The sequence below is a fragment of the Apium graveolens genome, chromosome 11, assembly GCF_009905375.1.
Source record: "Apium graveolens cultivar Ventura chromosome 11, ASM990537v1, whole genome shotgun sequence".
Classification (NCBI taxonomy): Eukaryota; Viridiplantae; Streptophyta; class Magnoliopsida; order Apiales; family Apiaceae; genus Apium; species Apium graveolens.
In genome coordinates, this window is record NC_133657.1 from 12,977,471 (window position 1) to 12,997,713 (window position 20,243).

At 33.7% G+C, this 20,243-nt stretch overlaps 4 protein-coding genes across 4 annotated transcripts; all 4 read right to left on the bottom strand.

Annotated features, from left to right (window-relative positions):
* Nucleotides 1-2,214: 2,214 nt before the first annotated feature.
* LOC141698007 (uncharacterized) lies at nucleotides 2,215-2,787 on the bottom strand. Its single transcript, XM_074502596.1, has one exon. It carries the CDS (start codon nucleotides 2,685-2,687, stop codon nucleotides 2,481-2,483), a length of 207 nt encoding a protein of 68 aa, XP_074358697.1. The 5' UTR covers nucleotides 2,688-2,787; the 3' UTR covers nucleotides 2,215-2,480.
* A 1,469-nt stretch (nucleotides 2,788-4,256) lies between these two features.
* LOC141696626 (secretory carrier-associated membrane protein 1-like) lies at nucleotides 4,257-9,104 on the bottom strand. The gene is made up of 12 exons (XM_074500742.1): nucleotides 8,316-9,104; nucleotides 7,647-7,754; nucleotides 7,492-7,554; nucleotides 7,102-7,135; nucleotides 6,904-7,026; nucleotides 6,163-6,225; nucleotides 5,988-6,081; nucleotides 5,665-5,710; nucleotides 5,522-5,589; nucleotides 5,259-5,307; nucleotides 4,850-4,915; nucleotides 4,257-4,723 (listed from the first exon to the last, which is right to left on the bottom strand). Exons 1-12 carry the CDS (start codon nucleotides 8,376-8,378, stop codon nucleotides 4,640-4,642), a joined length of 861 nt encoding a protein of 286 aa, XP_074356843.1. The 5' UTR covers nucleotides 8,379-9,104; the 3' UTR covers nucleotides 4,257-4,639.
* Nucleotides 9,105-13,344: 4,240 nt separating this feature from the next.
* On the bottom strand, nucleotides 13,345-14,582 carry LOC141695355 (F-box/kelch-repeat protein At1g16250-like). Its single transcript, XM_074499607.1, has one exon. It carries the CDS (start codon nucleotides 14,580-14,582, stop codon nucleotides 13,473-13,475), a length of 1,110 nt encoding a protein of 369 aa, XP_074355708.1. The 3' UTR covers nucleotides 13,345-13,472.
* A 1,246-nt stretch (nucleotides 14,583-15,828) lies between these two features.
* LOC141698432 (uncharacterized) lies at nucleotides 15,829-18,944 on the bottom strand. Its single transcript, XM_074503123.1, has 2 exons — nucleotides 16,146-18,944; nucleotides 15,829-16,054 (listed from the first exon to the last, which is right to left on the bottom strand). Exon 1 carries the CDS (start codon nucleotides 18,837-18,839, stop codon nucleotides 16,896-16,898), a length of 1,944 nt encoding a protein of 647 aa, XP_074359224.1. The 5' UTR covers nucleotides 18,840-18,944; the 3' UTR covers nucleotides 15,829-16,054; nucleotides 16,146-16,895.
* Between the last annotated feature and the right edge of the window lie 1,299 nt (nucleotides 18,945-20,243).

Below are 20,243 nucleotides of genomic sequence, written 5' to 3' on the forward strand. Positions count from 1 at the left end.
TTTGAATATCTTCTTTATTATTAGTTCTTCTGTTTCACTTTGAATTTGATTATATATATACGGTTTAAAACTTAGAGTTTGTGATGTTCCTTCTTCGTATTCATCCATTTGATAATATATATCTTGTTATTCACTTGATTTTTCCAATAACGTTTTTTCGAACCGTATTATTATCCAGTTATATTACTTGATAAAATTATTCTTCTAAGTCTTTGTATTCTTAGTTTATTATTTCTAAATGTTATTATCATATTTCCAAGTTGTTGATAACATCTTATTATTTCATCCTTATTTTCTGTTGTCCATTCAATTTTATTTTTTCTTTCATGCAATTTATCTAGTTTTATTTCTAATTTTTCTTGATTTTTTATTAAAAGTTTTATTTTTTTTTATTATTTCTAATTATTGCATTTGGATCTATCCAATTCATTTTTTAATTTTTTGTCTTAAATCATTTATTAATTTATATTGTTCAGTTAATACTTCTTTTAAGTCTTTTATTTGAATTTCTACATTAGTTTCCTTAATAAATTTTTCTCATTTTATTAAAAGATTTTCTTCTTCCAGTCTTCTAATTTTTTCATCTCTCTCTTCCAACATTGTTAGTAACCTAGCTATAATATCTAATTTTTTATTTATTATTTGCATACTTATTTTACAACTTTCAATATGTTGATTTATATCTTTATTAAAAGTAAACTTTTTATCTGCTATCATTTTAATACTTTCTAACTTATAATTTTCCATTAATCAAATATTTATTTATTATATTTATATAAATAAATTAGCTGTTTATATAGATTTTTCTTACACATTTGTTTTGTTTCTTTATTTTCTACTATAAAATAAATTAATAGATTTGCTATTATTTTAGATTTATAAATTTTATTATTATCTCTTAGTAATTTTGCTGGAGGTCTCATTTAATTTTCAAATTTTTAATATTTTTACTATTCATATTCATAATTACTATTCAATTTTCACTATTCATCGGTTACTATTCATTGGTTACTATTCATTCCGAAATTTTGAACTTTGTTCCACTCAACTTTTAATGCTCCCTACTATTTGTTACAGTAAATTTTACTATTTTTCATGCTTGCTACTATTTACAATGGTTATGAATTATGTTTTTACAGTTCATCTTCAGGTTCGGCCTATTTTCTAACTCTGATACCAGATTGATTGAGGGATCTGATTACTATATCTGATAACCCTGTGAGTATAATTATTAAAATTCGAAGTTCACAGACTTTAACATTAAATATTAACGAACCCTAATTTTTATTCCACACGACTATGGAACTATGGAAGCATGTCATCATTATTACAAGTAAAATTGTAGGTTAAATGCGGCAAAAATTATATACTCCCTCCGTCTCAATTTATCTGTCTTGTTTGACTTTTGATGGTTAAATTGACTGAACTTTGATCGTAAATAAAAATTTATTTTTTCATTATTTTGAAAAAATGAAAAATACATATTAAAGTACATTAAAAATCCTTTCAAATGATATAATTTTTATAAATACTTTCGATAATCCAATATATAAAATTTTCAGTCAAAAGTTAGGTCAATTTAACCGTAAAAAGTCAAACAAAACGGATAAATTGGACAGATGGAGTAATAAATTACCCCCAACCAACAACTATAAAATTACAAAGAAACATTACACCGCGTAATTCTGTGAAGTTGTCTCAGTTGGGCATTGCTATTCACTACAACAGCATGCATTTAGGCATTCCATTCCTAATTTACTGCTTATGCAGTTAATACTGCTCCATCCCTGTCAATCCTGAATATCCATGACTCCTAGCTGTCATCTTTACTCTCCAGTTGTTTTTTGTTTATCAACTTATTTTAGCTGCTCATTGTGAAGTTAATGCTCACCAACATCCTTTGTCGCCAGCAAATATATATGAACAAAAAACAAGAATAACACACGAGAATAACTTCAAAAGGTAGCGTCATCTTTTCTTGTTTCGCCCTTTAATTTAAAGCTAAAATGTAATCTGGTCGTTTGTCAGGAAAAAAACCTAACTACTAATGTTGTATGATCATGCTTTAGTTTTCATCCTTGTGATTAAACGTAACTTTGTAAATCGTCAAATCACTGTGTTTTATTCATTAACAAACCGTTGGGAATAAGCTTAGGAGTTAGGAGTGAAAGTGTATGCAACTTTGATATCTCGGTGATAACATCAAACGTTCTTTATAGAAAGTTCAATCTTAATTAAGGAAGGAAGTAGTTCAAGATTTCATTTAAATTCAATGAAGCAAATTACATGCATATATAGCAACATAATATGCACCAAGGAGTATTTAAAATTCAACTGGCCTAGAAGTACAAGATTCAAATGAAACTGACGATAAAGTTAGATATTGACTGATGTCCATGTTATACTTCCTTCGAGAGTGAGATATACCAGATATGTTTGGTTTTCGGTGGATGGTTGGGTAGTTCCTTAATGCTGGTGGATCAATGGTAGGACCTAAGAATGGAACCGCAGAAGGTACACATTATGGCTTTCCAGGACCTCCAGTAAAAAGGGACATGGCAGAACCTGGTTTCTGTTTTCATATCAGCAACGCTTGCTCCTCCGCCGCACCTTGAACATATCCCAGCTACTGGTTTGCATCTTCTCACTTTCTTTGTCTGATCTACGAGAAAGCAGAAACACACCATTTTTACTTGTAAGGAGAGCCTTCACTATTAGTACTACTATATATACAACAAGTAATGTGATCAGCTAGCTCCAACTTGGATAGTTAGATGGTTCTTCATTTCTCGTGCTTATATAGGCAACATGTAATAAGCTGTGGATTGATGACATCCAACCACCAATGAAAATGAACACAAGGAAATACATTATAATAATAGTTGACCAAAAATCTTATCTTTTGTGGGCGAGTTCTCCCATACAGCCATAATAAATTTAGCAGTTGACGAGTAAAGTTTTGGAAAAAAAAATAACAAGACTTTTTGGGGGCTTAATGTTCAAAAAGAATCCTGTGAATTTCTTAGTCTAATGTTTAAGATCTAAGAAAAACATGCTTGTGCAAATCATAAGCGAATGTAGCTTCGTGGTTTTTAAGACCAAAACTTTTACCTTAAGACTTCCATACCATTTTTTTAAAGCTTCAATAAAGTTTCATCGACAATATCATGGTTATAAAAATCGGTCAATTCCGATAAATCACTCAGGTCAAAAATTTGTTCAACTTCTGATAAATCACTGTCAAATTATCCAATTTTTAATCGCCTGATAATTTGCAAATTGATATGTCAACCAAATAATTCCGATTCTCGTGAAAGACAATCTTATGAATTTTTATAAATTTATAGATGTGATGTTTAGGAGATTCGGATGTCACCAAAAACCAGTAGGGCATTGTGCAGTTGTCTACTTGTCTTGAATATCTATATCGCCATTTTGGTGTAATCATCTTCATTTACAGGGAGTAGAGTATATAGTAAATCCGGATACTCCAAAAGCTGGTTTGGAAGAGTTGACAAAACATCTAATTCAAAAGATTCAATTGTTCCATACTTGCATGTTACAACTGTAGTAGTTCCTGGAGTTGACGACCCATTAAAGAGGTGTATGCATTATGCTCGACTTTACTCAAGACACCAGGGCCGTACACGTGGCTTTAAGTAGTTGTATACAATTGAGCTGGAACTTAGGTGGCCTTCTGCTACCCCCTCATCTGTATTTGCAATGGCAGGAGCACAATTTGCGGTCCTCCAATTTAATTAAAGTCAGACGCAATGCTTTCAAGTTCAGGCAAGTACTGGAACATATATGGGCGCCCCTCTTCATCTTGAATTAAATTTCAAACTACATGTACTGCTCTATATTTATGTGGCTTGCAATGTTGCTGGCAAATATAATTCTAATAAAGGATTCATTACATACTCTATATCAGCTTCTCTTTCGTCTCTCTCTTTAGCCGAAACTTGAGTGGAATTTATTCACATTGATTTACAATTATTTATTTTTATTGTGGTTCAATATAAATACAGTGTCGATTGATGATGTAAATCATTAGTATTACACATAAATCACATCACTTAAAAAAATGAGTACTATATTTATCTACTGAACCTCTAAATTATTGGTTAGAGTATTAGTATGATATAGTACTAACAGTTGGGTTCAGTCTCGTAAAACTTGATTTTGTGGATAATCACAAAATGCTTGACGCTTATCTGCAGTTCAGTTGGGATTTTACGAGTACTATGTGAATTAAAACCAAGCTTGGTAATTAGACTTACCAAAAAATATGAAATGGCTGTTGTGCTTGTCTTTACAGTACCACAGATATGGTAAGAATCAGCACAGGATGAATTGAATCCTCTACAATCTGGTGCCCCCCCCCCCTCTTCAGCTTTTCTATAGAGTCTCTAATTTGAAAAACCCGTCTATGACTTCTTAATGGCAATCAAGTGCCTAAACTCCATTATGCAGCTCAGGGATCATTTCTACGTAAACAATATTTAATTTGCCAGATGAGTTTGATTGGTACTAAATTCTTCAGTATAGGCCTGTGAAAAGAGTGACTACAGAAGTACAATCAACCCGGACAAAGAGAGTCCCCAGAAGCTGCTATCTAAATGAATAGTAGGCCAGTGTATCATAATGCAGCAGCCATTGTTCTTGTGGCTTCACGTTTCATCTCTGCAGCTTTGCCACTACCTCGAAAATACAGGTAGACTTGCTGCATCGAGAAAATTCATAAAAGCACGTTTCAGGAAAAAAACACATAATTCATAAATACAAGAGTTTTCAAAAGGAGCTAGGGGATGGAAAAAACTAGGCAACTGAAACAGTGAGGATGCTTGACCTGAATAACCCAGATGCTTGTCAGTGATTCTATGGCAAAAAATACACATCCCACAAAATAAAACACCTGCCGTTGATAAAAGACGAAGCATCATTTACCCAATTTTAAAAAGAATGAAGAAATTGATTCATCCTTTTAATCTAGGGGAAAAAAGTTATATTGCTCAGGTACACCTACTTCCAGAGTTCATCAATTAACCATTGTATTCACATATTCTGCTTAATCTCATTTTTTTTTCATTTGGAACTACTATAGTTATTTTTCAACAAGACCAGCCTCCAATATAGGGATGACAATAACAAAATATAGACATGTTAAATCATCGAATGTTTAGATTTAAAAAAATCATATAATTAATATGATCTGCACGTATAGAACGTTCACTTGTCCAGACTATAGAATAACTTACCCCAACCAGAGTACTATAACTAAACAAATCGACTGCTGGCAAGATTCCTCTGTGTAATGCAAAAAAAACAGCACCAGGAATGTTAGTAATAGAACAAAAACATTTCACTGTCACACATAATTCAGAACATGAATTGCTTTCACTTTCAGATTATACTGATTATCGATGTTAATGGAAAACCCACACAGTGACATCATAGCCTTCTAATATTTCTATATAAAAATTCAAAAGTCGAGTTCCCCATCATATCAAACAAAACCTACGTGAGAGAGTTGCCTTTGAAAATAATTGGAGGAGCAATTGTAGCCAAACAGCAGAAGGCAATGTGAAACTGCACCGAGAAACATAATTAGCGAGTCCTCGAGAAGAAATGTGACCATGAAAACCAAAGCAGAAAAGTGCTTACCACATAAGTCAAAAAGAACCAGCCAAACTTTAGAGCACTATCAGTCCTGTCAAAACAATGACCGAAAGATTAAGTGACCAAATATTATGCATATGCTCTAATGAAAAGAACTATCTAAATTTACAATCTCAGTTAAAGAAGATCTCACATTAAAATAATTACATTGCCAAAAATAAGTATTTACTGTCAATCATCCTGATGATGAGAAGCATTTTTCTGAAAAGCAATGTTTGAAGTCGGGCACTTCAAATTTCATAGGTATCGAATATTTTTATTACTTATGATTACTTATCGTAAATACAATGGAACTTATGGTTGTATACCTCATAGCACGATAAAGTGGACGATACCAACACACATAAGCTCCAGGAACTCCTGATACGATGTAGATGATGGCAAGTAACCAAATCTGTACGCCTGAAACATTGAATAACTTGAAATTAGTATTCAAAATTGTGATGTACCACCAGCAGAGTTCTTGTACATTTAAAGCGATACCTTTGCCATTGCTCCATGCAACAGTAACCGCAACAAAGTTCCATACGAGGCATAAAATCAAACCTGCAGAGATGATATCATTTAAAATCTGTACACTATATCCATAAACTCACTAAATGTTTGCAATTAATCTAGATCGAAATCGGGTTAACAGAACTAATTTATCATGCATTTCACCTTGACCTGGCTTATAACAGGGGACCATTTGTTGTAAAAAAAGGGAAGAGCTGGGTATTAAGTAACCGGCCGTCTAAAACCTTAAGGGATTAAAGGAAGGCCTCAACACCATCTTATACTCTTTAACAATAGAAATATATAATACATAGAAATTCCGATGTTTTTATTATCAAGATTGGACGGCACCTTGAGTTTGAGACGTTGTAAAGAGGTGATATCTCATGGGCTCAAATTAAACTTTATCAGCACAAATCAGATACCCATGAAGTTTTTGATTTTTGTTGGTTTCTTGATGTCATTATTATTTGCATGTTACCCTTTAGTTTTATAAGAAAATCAGGCGATGTAGTTTGAGAGATTCACTACAAAAACTAGGAGTACCCTCACAATAATATCACCCTTAGATTCTTTGAACCTCCAAGAAAATGAGCTCATCACTTGATTGAGGAATCCATGTAAAAATTGAAAAGTACAGTACATAATCTTATAGTGTATGAACAAGTAGTCAAGTAATAATAGAATTTGGAAAATTATACATTGGATAATCTGATCAATTAGCATTACCTAAATATGTACTGAACGCAACATACTGCAACTTCTGTAAATGAACTGGAATCTCGTTTGGAATATCATGATGGATGATGGGATATAATGGAGGCCAATTTTTCTCTTCTAAAACAATCCCAGCTGCCAAAACAACAAAGCTCAGGAAATATTTAAAGCTGCAGCTCCTAAGATACAGATAGCAGAAAACAGAATTACCTCTAGCTATAGCATCCTCTTTCCTTTTAAGTTCCTGCATTGCACAAAAACAAAAGTCTCCACATTATAAGTAATATTTGAAAATTTAGTAAACTAGAATGCAATATAGTGAGCATAAGTACATGAGCACACTTAAGGCGATTTCATAGTAAACTAAAAGAAACATACAAGGTAAATTAAGCATGTAATATTGAATCTGTACTTTTTTATACAATGGTCAGCAGTCAGCAAATATAAATCGCTGCAGTTCTACTAACACAATAATATGTACATAACTCATCTTAAAAATAGCACAAAGCATAATCGAACATCTGACAAAATTTTGAATGTCTCTATGAGTGAAATTATGCCGAGTTCGCGGCTACCTTGTAGAAAATGAAAAAGATATACCTGTTCTCTCTTGTTCAGTTCATTCTCTTTTGCTTGAAGTTCCATCTCCTTCTTTTTGAGATCCTACATTTGAAATGAGGCCTTATGGTTTATGCAGCATTAATGAATTACAAAGGCATATCGGGTCATCCAGACATTGAATATTCATAAAATACCTTGGAACTATCCAGAGGAATCTCGACTGTCCCATCACGATTATAATCGACAGGTTCTGGAGGAAGTGGTTTTAACCTTGAATTCTCTGAGGAAACATGTCCAGGACTCTGCATAGTATAATAAGAAATCCAGAATCAACGGGGTAGGTGACCCTAAAAATATTTATGTCCAAAGTAAAATCATCGAAACAACTAAAAATTTGAAGCGCCAGAGAAAGTAACCAAATTAGTGACATAGATAGCCTCAGCATGCAAGAATTTTTCAGGACAAAGAAAACAAATGATTCTACAGATACAAATTCAAGAAATAAAAAATATATAATCAAAAAACAAGCATTGAAATTGTAGTTTAATAGATACTTTATATTGAAAACCTTAACAATCTAGCTATTTGAGTTTGTTTGTGCCATCTTTATCAATTTATTTCAATCGTGATTATTAATCAAAATAGTAACTAATATATTTTTTCAAACCTTTCTATTGACATTTTAAACAAAATTACAAGTGCATAAGAAGCACCTCCAATTTGAAGAAGTTAACATTCAACAAAGCTTTCAAGGAGGAGAGGTAATGTTTTGTAATCAACTAGAAGCAAGGCATTAATAAGCACAAAAAAGCACATGCATTCCTAACAGAAAGCTTTGAGGGATTTCAAATGTTGAATAATACCGAAAATGGGTTATAACTGTCTTCATCAGCGAAAGGGTTAGAATCTTGTCGACCACGAGGCATACCTGAGAAACAATCCGTGCATATATAGATATCAAAGAAACCTGATGGGTTTTAAATGTTAAGCTTCTGTAATGGCAGGGTTTATTTTGTTTTTTCCAGGATATTTGAAACCAACAAAATGAAATGCATGAATAAACAAACTAAGTCACAGAATAAAGTTGACGGGTTGTTTGAGCCTGAGGACTTCTCAAATTTTAAGAGTATTCTCGTAATACTTTAACATGTATCAATATTTTTGAAATTTATTTTTTCTTTAGAGAGATTTAAAAGTATTCATGAAAACAGTACATTATTTTCTTAGAGTTGCAAAAGCAGAAAATTATAAAGGATGTACAGTTTTGCTTAAATTATAAAGTTCTAAATTAATACATTACTTTAACATTTTTTGTTTGACAAGCATTTTAAATTATAAAGGATGTACAGTTTTGTTTTCAAGTTCTATTTCAAATTAAAAATTAAATTCTACAATTTTCAATGGTTACAAAAATTGTCTTTTTATATAATACTTGAACATCTTAAACATTTTTCTATCGTTCATTTATATTTTAACTTGTAATTAAGATACTGACAAAAAAAAACTTGTAAATGAGATGAAGTCCATAAAAATGCTATCAACTTCTCATGTCTTTCTAGTTCATAACTGTTCGTGAAGAGTGATAAATAATATTTCCTCGTCTCAAAATACCGTATTTTTAATGTTTTTCCAAAATGAATTAAAAGAATAGCTATATAAATCAGTTTTCAACTTTTTTTTAATAAATATATATATATATATATATATTAAATTTTAATTCAAGAAAATTTTTAGAAAAAGGTATGTTATCTATGATTTCAAGTAAAAAAGCGAGAGAACTTGTATTTTGAGATAGGTGACACGGAGAGAGGGGATAGTACTACAACTTTAAAAGTCACCTCCAAGATACAATGCACCTAATCACACGGGACTTGATGGTACCTTCAAATTAGTTTAATACAGTATAATTCTCCCTCTGAATTGGTAGCATTACCAAACTGTTGATTGCATGTATATACATCTAAGATTTTAAACACCAAAAACTCTGTTATATTCATCAGAGCAACTTCAAGTGTGTCTATTTTCGACACAAAATCAAAAATATTATATTTTAAATTCTCTTTATTTCATGTAACTTTTAGCATTTTTTTTTTCAAAAAACACTCTGGTGGTTATCATCCCGAGATGTCAATTTCATTAATTTAATTAAAAAAATGTTTAATAAAAATATATTAGAGAAATGATATTTTATGCACGGAATCACGTTGAAATTATAGAATGCCAACTTTTGGCACCCCTAATTAACTTATTTGGCACACCCATGACATCCATCAACTCTAATGGAGTGCTAATAAGGATGTCAAGCCACGTCATATCAAACGGTGTTGATAACCCTCTTGACACCCTTCATTGGAGTTGCAAGGCCGAGAAGTAAACTCAGCAGGATGCAGGATGCTCAATGAAGGTTGGGATTTCTTCTCCCATCATTAACACAGAAACGCCTTTTGCATAAATTCTCATCTGCAAATGCACAGAAAAGTATCGAATTATTGTATTTTATAATCCAAAGTTACATGGAAGAAATTAGTAATGGAGCTATAGGGTGTCAAGGACCCCGGTAAACATTTTATAAGCAAGTTCTGCTTTTTCATTCCCGCGGCCATTTCTGAAGAAATAATAATCAGAAGGAATTTCAAACCTCCGGCCTAATATCAAAGGTTACGTACAGTTTATAGGGTGTAATTAATTAAATACCAGAAGTTATCTTGAGCTACATACCAGTGAAAAAAGATAATGCACTGGAGTATACCTTGAATCAAACAATCACAAACATTTTGTTAGAAGCAACACATACTAAAGAAAATTTGAGATACTTTACATTGATCCTCAAAAAATTTACACTCGCTACCATGACTAGTTAATACATACAAGTGGAACCCGAAGGAATGACATATATTGAGTTCGGAAGTAAATACAGAAGAAAATAGAAGAAGAAACAACTATAAAGTATTAGACAACTCTAATAACATCAACGTCTGAAATTTTAACACTGATAAACAAAGGAGTAGAGAAACTTTTCAGTAATCGATCAGGTTTAGCTACAACTGTTGTATGATTGTAAAGAAACCGAAGGGTGACACTTGATTATAATCTTGTCTCCTCTTAGTTTTACAGTGAATTGACATTTTTACAAAAATCAGCAAGAAGTTGGAAACATGTGAACATGATGACAGTCTCAAAGAGGACCTTACTAAATGGATGGTCAGTAATAAATTGTACTGAATACATGTGGTTTTGATAGCAACCACCTTGTTTCAGTGTAATCTTACAAAATTACATGAATAAAAAAATGCAAGAAAGGAAATGTATCTTCGCTTTAGTTTTACATTTGCCAAAGCTAGTATAATGTAGCTGGAGGAAGGGGTCACATGACAAACTTCTCATATTTTCGGCTAAAAACTGCATGTTTTACGCCAGGTTTTTTTTCACGGTACTTCAGTTTTTTCCTGATTTAAGGTTAAAAGTATATGTTCTGAGTACTTGAATGTCAAAAAAACACTTTTGAAATACATGACAGATGAGTATATCGGTGTAAACCTTGAAGCTCAAAAGGCCATTAAACCCTAAAATAAATAATTAAAGTTAGCAGGAGAGAAAAGGACAAAAGGAGATGGATTCAACACAGATACTACTACTAGTATAAATTTAATAGAAATGCTAATATCAAAACAATCTAGTAGGCTAATAGCTACTTTATCTCTAGAAGTGTGACCCTCTCTTGAAGAAACCTATATATAAAACACACATAAGAAAGAGAGAATACAGTAAAACCTCTATAAATTAATATAGTTGGGACCAGAGAATTCTATTAATTTAGAGAGGTATTAATTAATCGATAAATTAATAATTATTAATTTATAGAGAATTTTCGGTAGCAAACAAAATTAACTTTTGATTAAATTTTTATTCACATAAATTTAAATAAAATGAATTGTACAATTTATATTTTATACTTAATTCAATTAATTCAATGTATATGAATTTAGAAAGTCAATGTAATGTACAATATATTAGATTCAAAGTCCATGTAGTGTATAAGTTAAATTCATTGTATTTTACATAGAAAATATTCAATGTATATTAGGAAAATTCAAAGTACATGAATTAATTTAATTCATTGTATTTTACATAGAAAGTATTCAATGTATGTGTAGTCATAAAATATATTATATATACTGTATATACTAGATTGGGGGAAAAATTATACAAACAAAACAATGACTTCTCATCTAAAAGGTGTCACAAAATCAACAATGACGGATGAAGCAAGAAAAGCATTATGTGAATATAAAAGAGAAAATTCATCCTGCACTCAAAAAGATTCATCTAAAAGTTAGTCAAGGTACAATATCAAATACACTGAAAAGCAAACTACAATTGAATCATATTTTACAAAGATGTAATAGCTATATTTTTATGAATATAAGGGAATTATTAATTTATAGTTTTATTGGGACCATATTTTTATACAGGGTTTTCAAAAAAATTATTATCTTATTATCTTATCGAAATTGATCATTTTTTGAACTGGCCCAAGTCGGGACCGGACAAAATTATTAATTTAGAGAGATTATTAATTAATCGAGTATTAATTTACATAGGTTTTATGGTAGTAAGTGTTATAGAAATTTAAAGAATCGAGAGTAGTAGTCAGTCTTCACGAATCAAGAGCAGGAGTAGTTGTGCCTTCTTGTTTTATTAGCCTCTTTCATGTCTCATCTCACTGGTACCCCCTTCTTTTTTTAATACTTGTGCTAAATTGATCTTGCTGAATCATACTAATTAAATTAAAATTATATATAGTCTAGGGTCGTTTACTTGCTTATTCATCCAACTGCTCATGCATCATAGCAACATGCAATCCAAAAATTTTATGGTGTGATTACTGATTGATTTGTGTAATCGAATATCACACAAAAAAATATATTTATTAATTCTTAGTAACTTCTATATACATTTGAATGCAAGCCGTTTGATAATTTGCTAAATCAGTCAGCAGACATGAATGTAACTCATTGAACACTCGATCCGAAAATGATCATGATGCCCTAGAAATTATGATGCGACACTCTTCAATAACAATAGCACTGACGATACCATCAGAACTAAGTTATAAATTGCTTGAATTGCCACCAGACAATCAGATTCCAGTTCCACCCTTCTTCAGTATTGATCATACCCATCGACAACGGACTCGTGAATGTACTAGTTCCTTAGAGAGTTGCGTCCCCAGACAACTCGGATCATTGTATAAACACCATACCATCAACTATTACCTTTATTGTATTCGACTGTGATTCTATCCAAAATTCAACTCCGTCGCCAGGCCGTTAGAGTAACTCGAAATCTACGTGGGTTATTCTTTCTTTCTTGTAGACCATATAAAGGCTGAATAAAACAAAATTTTGGGAGAGAACTACACAAACAAAACTATGCAAGCGCATATACTACGTTCAATTGTTTCGGGTTTCTAGTTAGTACCGCCCCTGGCCATTGGCCTCGTCAAATCTTATATCCCACTTATATTACTCTCTTGGACTATGCCACTACGTATCATACATTTGCTACCATTTGTCTTCTTGTTCCCTAAAACTTCACAATAATTCACTCGAGAAACAGCTCAAAACTTTAATTTGCTGCTTATTCTAACAATCTAACTTCTCATATCAAGCTAAGCAACCCCGGTATATACCCCGGAAGAAAATGAATTATAGTGTGTTTATTATACACCAATGTAAATAACTCATACTGCCATACCCTGAACTAACTATAATAACAAGGATGCATATCGTGCTAGTCTCTTACACCCAACAATTCTTTCTTCAACATGGCAGCACCTGCTTTCTGCGTTGCACTTAAAAGTTTAAAGGCCGGCTAAATTATAAATATGGATGATATAAAAGGTTGCTTCATTTCAAAGTATGTTACATATCATTTCTTTATTCTACCAAGTCGAGGAGTAAAATAGTTTGAAACCGCCAAGTACATAAATTTATAATTATCATAGGGTTCTCTATGTGCTAAACCTGTTTAAGAACGCAGCAGTGACAACAAAGTTCCTTCTCCCCTTCCTCTTCCAAAGGCGCAAAGCTTTTCCAACCATCCCCGTTTGCTAACGTGTTGAATACATGGACTTTGGAACTCGTTTTTGGCACCTCACCTGCCATCCTGTAACCAACTATGAAGTACAACTGGTCCTCGATTGGTGCCATGGTGAGGTATAACCGTTGCACTGGTGGCCAATCATCTTCGCTGGTGTCTGATGTGGCAATCGGAGACCCTGATAAGTTGTACGAATTTGATCCGTGGACTTCACTCCACATATTAAGCTTCCCATCAAACACCTCAATGTGCCCCTTCCATACTTTAAAGCAATCCCCTGAACTAAATAGCCTCTCGTTGATGGCAACGATTTGATTAGGAGGTACATCTAACTCCCACATTCTCGGAACAAAATCCCACTTAGCAGTTACAGTGTCAAATACCTCTGCAGAGCTTCTCTCCATAATGTATGGTCCTGGACTACCAATCATGTCCCCTCCTCCAACAAATCCCCCTACCACGTGAATTTTTCCTTGCCAGGTCACTCCCACACACTTGTACCTCATAGTGCTCATGCTAGGCAATGGCTTCCACTGATCCAATGCCGGGTCATAAACCTCGGCCGATGACGTCCCTCGTGCGCTTCCTAACGAATACTGCCCTCCAGCCACATAGATTTTATTATCCAAAGTCGTGCTTGCAAAATCGAACCTGGGAAGCATCAAAGGTGCACACTTAGACCACACATTTTCACGGACGTTGTAACATAGCACAGATGGTAAAACTTCAAGATCAAGTTCTATATTTTCATCAGCCTCATGACATACTTCTTTATGACAAAGACGACCACCAATTATGTAAACCGAGTCACCTAAAGAGACCATTGCAAAACCCTTTAAGGTATGGTTCTCGATCAGTCCTGGGATTGAACTAATGCGGTGCCAGGTGTTGTTTAAAGGGTTGTAGCTCTCTATCCAATTGGACATGTTGATGTTTGTTGCTGCCGAATTATCTTTACGACAAAATGACGCTAAAACACGATAGTTGTTGGTTGAAGTTGCATGCTTCTGGTTGGAAATTGAGCCCATGGCGAGGTTGGATTTTGACGAAGGGAGCGTTTCGTCGTGGAGGATGTACAGTGTTAACTTTTAAGAACACTGATACAAAGGATAGTGAAATCACATGGTGTTATATGGAGGGCAGATATAGAAGAAGGAAAACGGAGAAATTAAGGGGATGAAAGTAAGATTGTTTTGGAAGTATCGATAGGGAAGATGAAAGAGAATAGTGTAGTGAAAGCATTTTTTTTGTTTGAGGAGATATTATCTATGTTTGCCTTGTTTATGTACTTAAGGGGAAGGGTTAAGACTTAAGATGGTCAGTTGCATGGGGGTAAATTCAATATAATGAGACTAAATGGAGTTTATTACTAGGAGCTAGGAAACGGGTTGACATTTCTATCTCTGTTCTGAATAATATTTGATGAAGGTTTGTACTCTCTACTTAGCAGTACATAATTTAATAATCGGCTAATTCCTTGGAGACCTATTTTTGGAGTATGTGTTATGTGTCACATGATACTACTAGTATACAAAGTGAAAATAGGACATTCCAGAATAACTTTTTTTTCAAGACTAATTTGGTTTGTACGCCTTACAATTGAGTATCTATTCTAACAAATCTCGGGGGTGAGCGAGAATCGAACCCAGATGCTGGGACGACAAGAGATAAGCCCTTAATCGCTTGAGTTATCTCATTATGCTCCATTCCAAAATAACTTAAGCAACATACAGTACTGTAATTTGTTGGTATAAATTGTTTTGATCTCCACCAGAAAGATTTTTATTATAATATTCTAATGCGAGAATGGTTTTGTAAATCATCCTTAACAAGCGATTTTGATTAGTTTGATTGTGTAGAAGCTTGATTCCGGAAAAGAAGACAATAAAAACCTCCAAGAAATCGACATACAAAAAAGAGTGAGTTTATATCTGAGAAGTACAAGAAGTATTCATGTACGTACAAATCTTAATTGTACAGCTTAATGATGATGATAATGATGAACTAAACGAAGGCACTCCCTTGTGCAAAAGGAAACATATGCTGGCAAATAAAGTAGCTTATTCCTTCTTCCGGTAGTTATTTTCACAAGTACAATTTTTATTTGATTTTATTTTATTTATTTATTTGTAGCTTCCTATGTGAAGTGACAATCTCTCTCCCTAATTCCCAGTCTAGCCTCTCAAATTATCCACTATAGACAGCCATTCAGAAAACTTAAACATTTTAAGTTTAACCTACTGATGCTGTCTTCTAACATACAGAAGAAGCTGCTTGCACAAAATCATAATGTCATTTCCCTGTCCCGATTTTACGGAATTTTCACCGTCCCCAATGTTATATAGGAATAACTACAAGTCTACAACTATATAATGGTTATTTGACTATACATCCATGCCCATAAATTACCTCTAACCACAATGGACATCTCTAATAATCTTGGTGATGCCTTTCCTATGAATGAGCCCTAGCATGCCATTCAGAGGGCCTTATGTACAATCTGCAAAGCATACAGAGAGAAGATATCAATATGGTTCTACAAAATACATTGCATTGCAAGCTTATTGAATTACAACAGAGCACATTCTAACCTTAGGGCTGTCTTGATCATTCTTTAATACACTTGAGCCTGATTATTACCAAGATACCATAGAAAAGGTCAAAATGAACATTCCTTTAAGATCTCACCAAGTGTTCAACAGCAGTCTCATGCATAGTTGACCAAATTTCGTCAAAACTCGTAAGTAATTTGTTTCCTACCCTCACCCTTGCTTGTGCTGTTGTGCAAGTCAGCATACTGCCTGCAGTCTTGATAACACCAGCATTACAGCAATTCTAAAGCAGAGATAATGACCAAGAAATTGCTAGAATAAGCCGATCGATGCTGTCATTGATGGTACATACTCTTATGAACAGATGTAAATAAACATAGTCACCAGGCAAGAACTTTAAAATCTGAAATATTTTTTTCCTGCATAGCCGGTTGACATACAAGGCAAGCAGAAAGGTATGCATGTTAAATACTTCATTTACAGATCCTCCAACTGCATATAGAACCTCATTCCTTAAGAAAGCGTATAACTTATTTCTTTTTCCCAATAGAAGCCTGACATAGCTAATTTTGGTACGAAGCCATTTCAGCGAGACCTCAAAGGGCATATATAATTTTTTCAAAACAATAAACAGGTCACATACTTGTCCATGTTAAAATGTAATACCAAAAGGTTAACTGATCAAGTCACCGTGTAATCAAATACATCCTTAAAATGACAAGCGAGCTTCAACTGATATATTTCCGATCACAAATTTTAATTGCATATTTCCAAGCTCCAAAAAAAATATTAACTATCGAGGAGTACCCGAAACTTCACCCGTTTTTTTATGCTACCCATTCTATCATATCCAATCCCAATCTTACTATGCATCAACTTCATGGCCAAGTTTGCGTTTCCTGCTTTTCTCAAGGCATTTATCATAATAGTCCGAACTTTGCCCGGTATTTCACGGCCCCTGTCAATAATCCCATCAGCCAGCTTGCAAGCCTGCTCAATACGACCTGCTTTGCACAGAACATTGATCATATCTTCAAATGCTGTCTCTGGAATAATACCCATGGGTGCTAGCTCATCTAAAATCTTACAAGCTCGGACTACCTTGCCCGAAAGACAAAGGCCAGTTGAAAGAACTCTAAAAGAAGCAGAAGTGGGAGTAATACCCTTGTCGATCATCATATCCCAATACTTCAATGCTTCTTCATTTCTATGTGCTTTAAACAATCCATCAATTAATATTGTGTATGTATACACAGTTTGATCACAATCTTCGTCTTCCATTCTCTGAAAGAGAGCTAGTGCTTCATCCACCTTCTCACTCTTAAGTAATGCATCAATAAGTGCATTATAACAAAAAGAATCCTGAGGACATCTTTTATCAACCATATCTTCAAATAATTTCTGAGCTTCATCAACTCTCCCAGCCTTTCCAAGACCATCTATGATACTTGAATAGTACATGGCATTAACTGCCACATCATTTTCTCGGCAGTAGCTGAAATATGCCATCGCCTCCTCTAACCTACCACTTTTACACAAACCATTGATGATAACCCCAAATGTGACCTCGTCTGGATCCAACCCATCATGCTTCATCCTCTCAAAGAGCCTGGTTGCATCTTCCATATTCCCAATCTTTGCATATGAATCAATCAAAGCCGTGAATATTGCCACATTAGCCTTGTAACCCTTCATATTCATACTTTCAAAAATAGAAAGGGCTTCCATAGTCTTCCCGTCCTTACAGAGCCCTCCAATAACTAAACTAAAAGCATGGGTCGGGATATCCAATTGCCTCTCCTCCATTTCAATATAAAGTCGCAAACAAGAATCATAATCACATTCCGAATAACAAGCCTGCATCAAAGTTAAGTAAGTAATTTTATCAGGCTCTAAATTCTTATCCTCCATATCTCTTAACTTCTGCATTGCTTTTAACGTCTTCCCAGACTTACAATACCCCTTAATCAACGTATTATACGTGACAACATCTGGTCCAATTTTCCCATTTTCCATAACCTCAAACACCTGTTCAGCCGACTCAATAAAAAGTGAATTCACCAACCCATTCATCAAGAAATTATAGGTATACAAACTGGGTTCAATATCATTTTCCTTCATTTGTCGCCACACCCACAACAACTGCTCAACCATACCCACATTCCCAAAACTCTTAATCAAACTATTCGCAGACGAAACATTAACCAAAAACCCTTTATCTTTCAACTCACTAAACACAATCCCAATCCTACTCAAATCGCCACACCCCGACAAAATAGCAATCAAAGAAACATAACATTCAAGATTATAACAAAACCCCTTTTGCTTACCAGCCCAGCAAAAGAATCTAAAAGCAGTATCACATTGTGCCTTGAGCTTTTCGGAAGATAACACGAAAGCCACAAAGCTAGGAGACAGTTTAATCAAATATTTTCGACAAAAATCAGTAAGACTATGCTCCATGTTTGATGAATTGTCTAAGAGAAGGATAATTTGGTGAACCCAAGGAGAGGGTTGGAGATAATTGGGATGTGTGATGAGATCAGAGAGGTCAGTAAAGGGTTGTATCCATTCTGGTGGTGGGAGTGCATTAGAGAATGATAGCCACCTGGGTTTTGTAGATGAAGATGATGTGGGCTTTTGTGATGTTGGTTTGTAATGGTATGTATGGTGAAGTAGAAGTTCTGAGTTGATGGATGTTAGAGATTTAACCAGGGTTTTTCTCATCATCATTTCAGCTGTTTCAAATTTATTTTGGAACTCGGTCGGAAGTATGCTACTCCAGTACTCCTGTAATCTTGAGTAACCAAGTAAGTTATTGTTGCTCTAAACAACTACGTACCCAGAAAACAAATGAATAAAGCGGTTTCAAGTTGCAATTAAACTTCTTTAAAACATCCTTGAAACCGAAAACGACATTATTCTGTAAAAATATTTATAAAATATTAGGTGATTAATCGAAAAATTAATTGAAAGTAATTTAATTAAATAAATAAAAATATATAATTTTATTTACATTTCATTAAGTTTGCATAAAAGTTACAAAAATAATATCACACATATCATTAGTTCATATCTAAGAAGTAGTTGATATATAATATTTTTTTATAGTTATTTAATACATAAACATTAGTACTTATTATTTGATAGTCAAAAAATTAGTACCTGCTATATATAAATATTTGTGATCTATTAAAATTAGTTATATACCAAATCATCTGTTATGGATAAAAAACTAAGGTTATTATTTGATGTATTTATTACTAAGATTCGGGAGTTTAAGGCCTTTAATGGCTGCTCTCGTGTTTCGTAACTCAACTATGCCTTTACGAGATGCCTATGTATCTCTGTGAATTAGAGAATCAAGCCAAAAAACGTAGTTCTGATTTGTGGGGTGAGGCCCCTTATATAGATGTTGAGAGTCCTTGAATTGGACTTAGTATAGGAGACTTGGTGGGCAAGTCTCATAATTAGAATGGACTTTGGAGTCCTAGATAGTAGGAAACTGATTCATTATCCTTTTAGGTCCCCTTGAGGCCAATCTACAAGGATTTATATCCCCACTAGGACTTATCTTAATAGCTGTTTTCCTCCTTTATTTATTAATTACGAAATTAATAAATAATCAGGATTTTTGGGCCTTCTTTGTTCCATCAGGCCTGATCTGGTCCATCAGGCCTAATCAATGTGTTGACCTTCTTGGTCTGAATGTCATACATCTTCTTATTGGGCCTAGCAGCCCACACCTTACAATATTTATTTATACAATCAGGATTTATTTATCCCTATCATTTGCCCCCCAACTTTTGGGAAACATTGATTAGGTTTCGCAAAAGTTAAGTCTATTCATTCCCTTACAGAGTTTCGTTTTTGTGTAAAGTGTGGAGCGACCTACACATTTACAACGATTTTTCCTTTATTTCTGGATTTTTCCCTAATTTTCTGGGATTTATCCCTAATTTTCTGGATTTTTCCCTTAATTTCTGGGGTTTTCCCTAATTTTCTGGGATTTATCCTTAATTTCTGGATTTTTCCCTAATTTTCTGGGATTTATCCTAATTTTCTGGGCTTTATCCTTAATTTCTGGATTTTCCCTAATTTTCTGGGATTTATCCTTAATTTCTGGATTTTTCCCTA

What these genes read in the sequence shown, in the direction of transcription:
- LOC141698007 (XM_074502596.1), bottom strand. Translation starts at nt 2,687, where the DNA reads ATGGTGTGTTTCTGCTTTCTCGTAGATCAGACAAAGAAAGTGAGAAGA.
- LOC141696626 (XM_074500742.1), bottom strand. Translation starts at nt 8,378, where the DNA reads ATGCCTCGTGGTCGACAAGATTCTAACCCTTTCGCTGATGAAGACAGT. An exon ending in GGTTCTTTTTGACTTATGTG is followed by an intron (nt 5,590 to 5,664) that starts GTAAGCACTTTT and finishes TTCTCGGTGCAG; the next exon opens with TTTCACATTGCCTTCTGCTG. An exon ending in TTCAAAGGCAACTCTCTCAC is followed by an intron (nt 5,308 to 5,521) that starts GTAGGTTTTGTT and finishes TGCATTACACAG; the next exon opens with AGGAATCTTGCCAGCAGTCG.
- LOC141695355 (XM_074499607.1), bottom strand. Translation starts at nt 14,582, where the DNA reads ATGGGCTCAATTTCCAACCAGAAGCATGCAACTTCAACCAACAACTAT.
- LOC141698432 (XM_074503123.1), bottom strand. Translation starts at nt 18,839, where the DNA reads ATGATGATGAGAAAAACCCTGGTTAAATCTCTAACATCCATCAACTCA.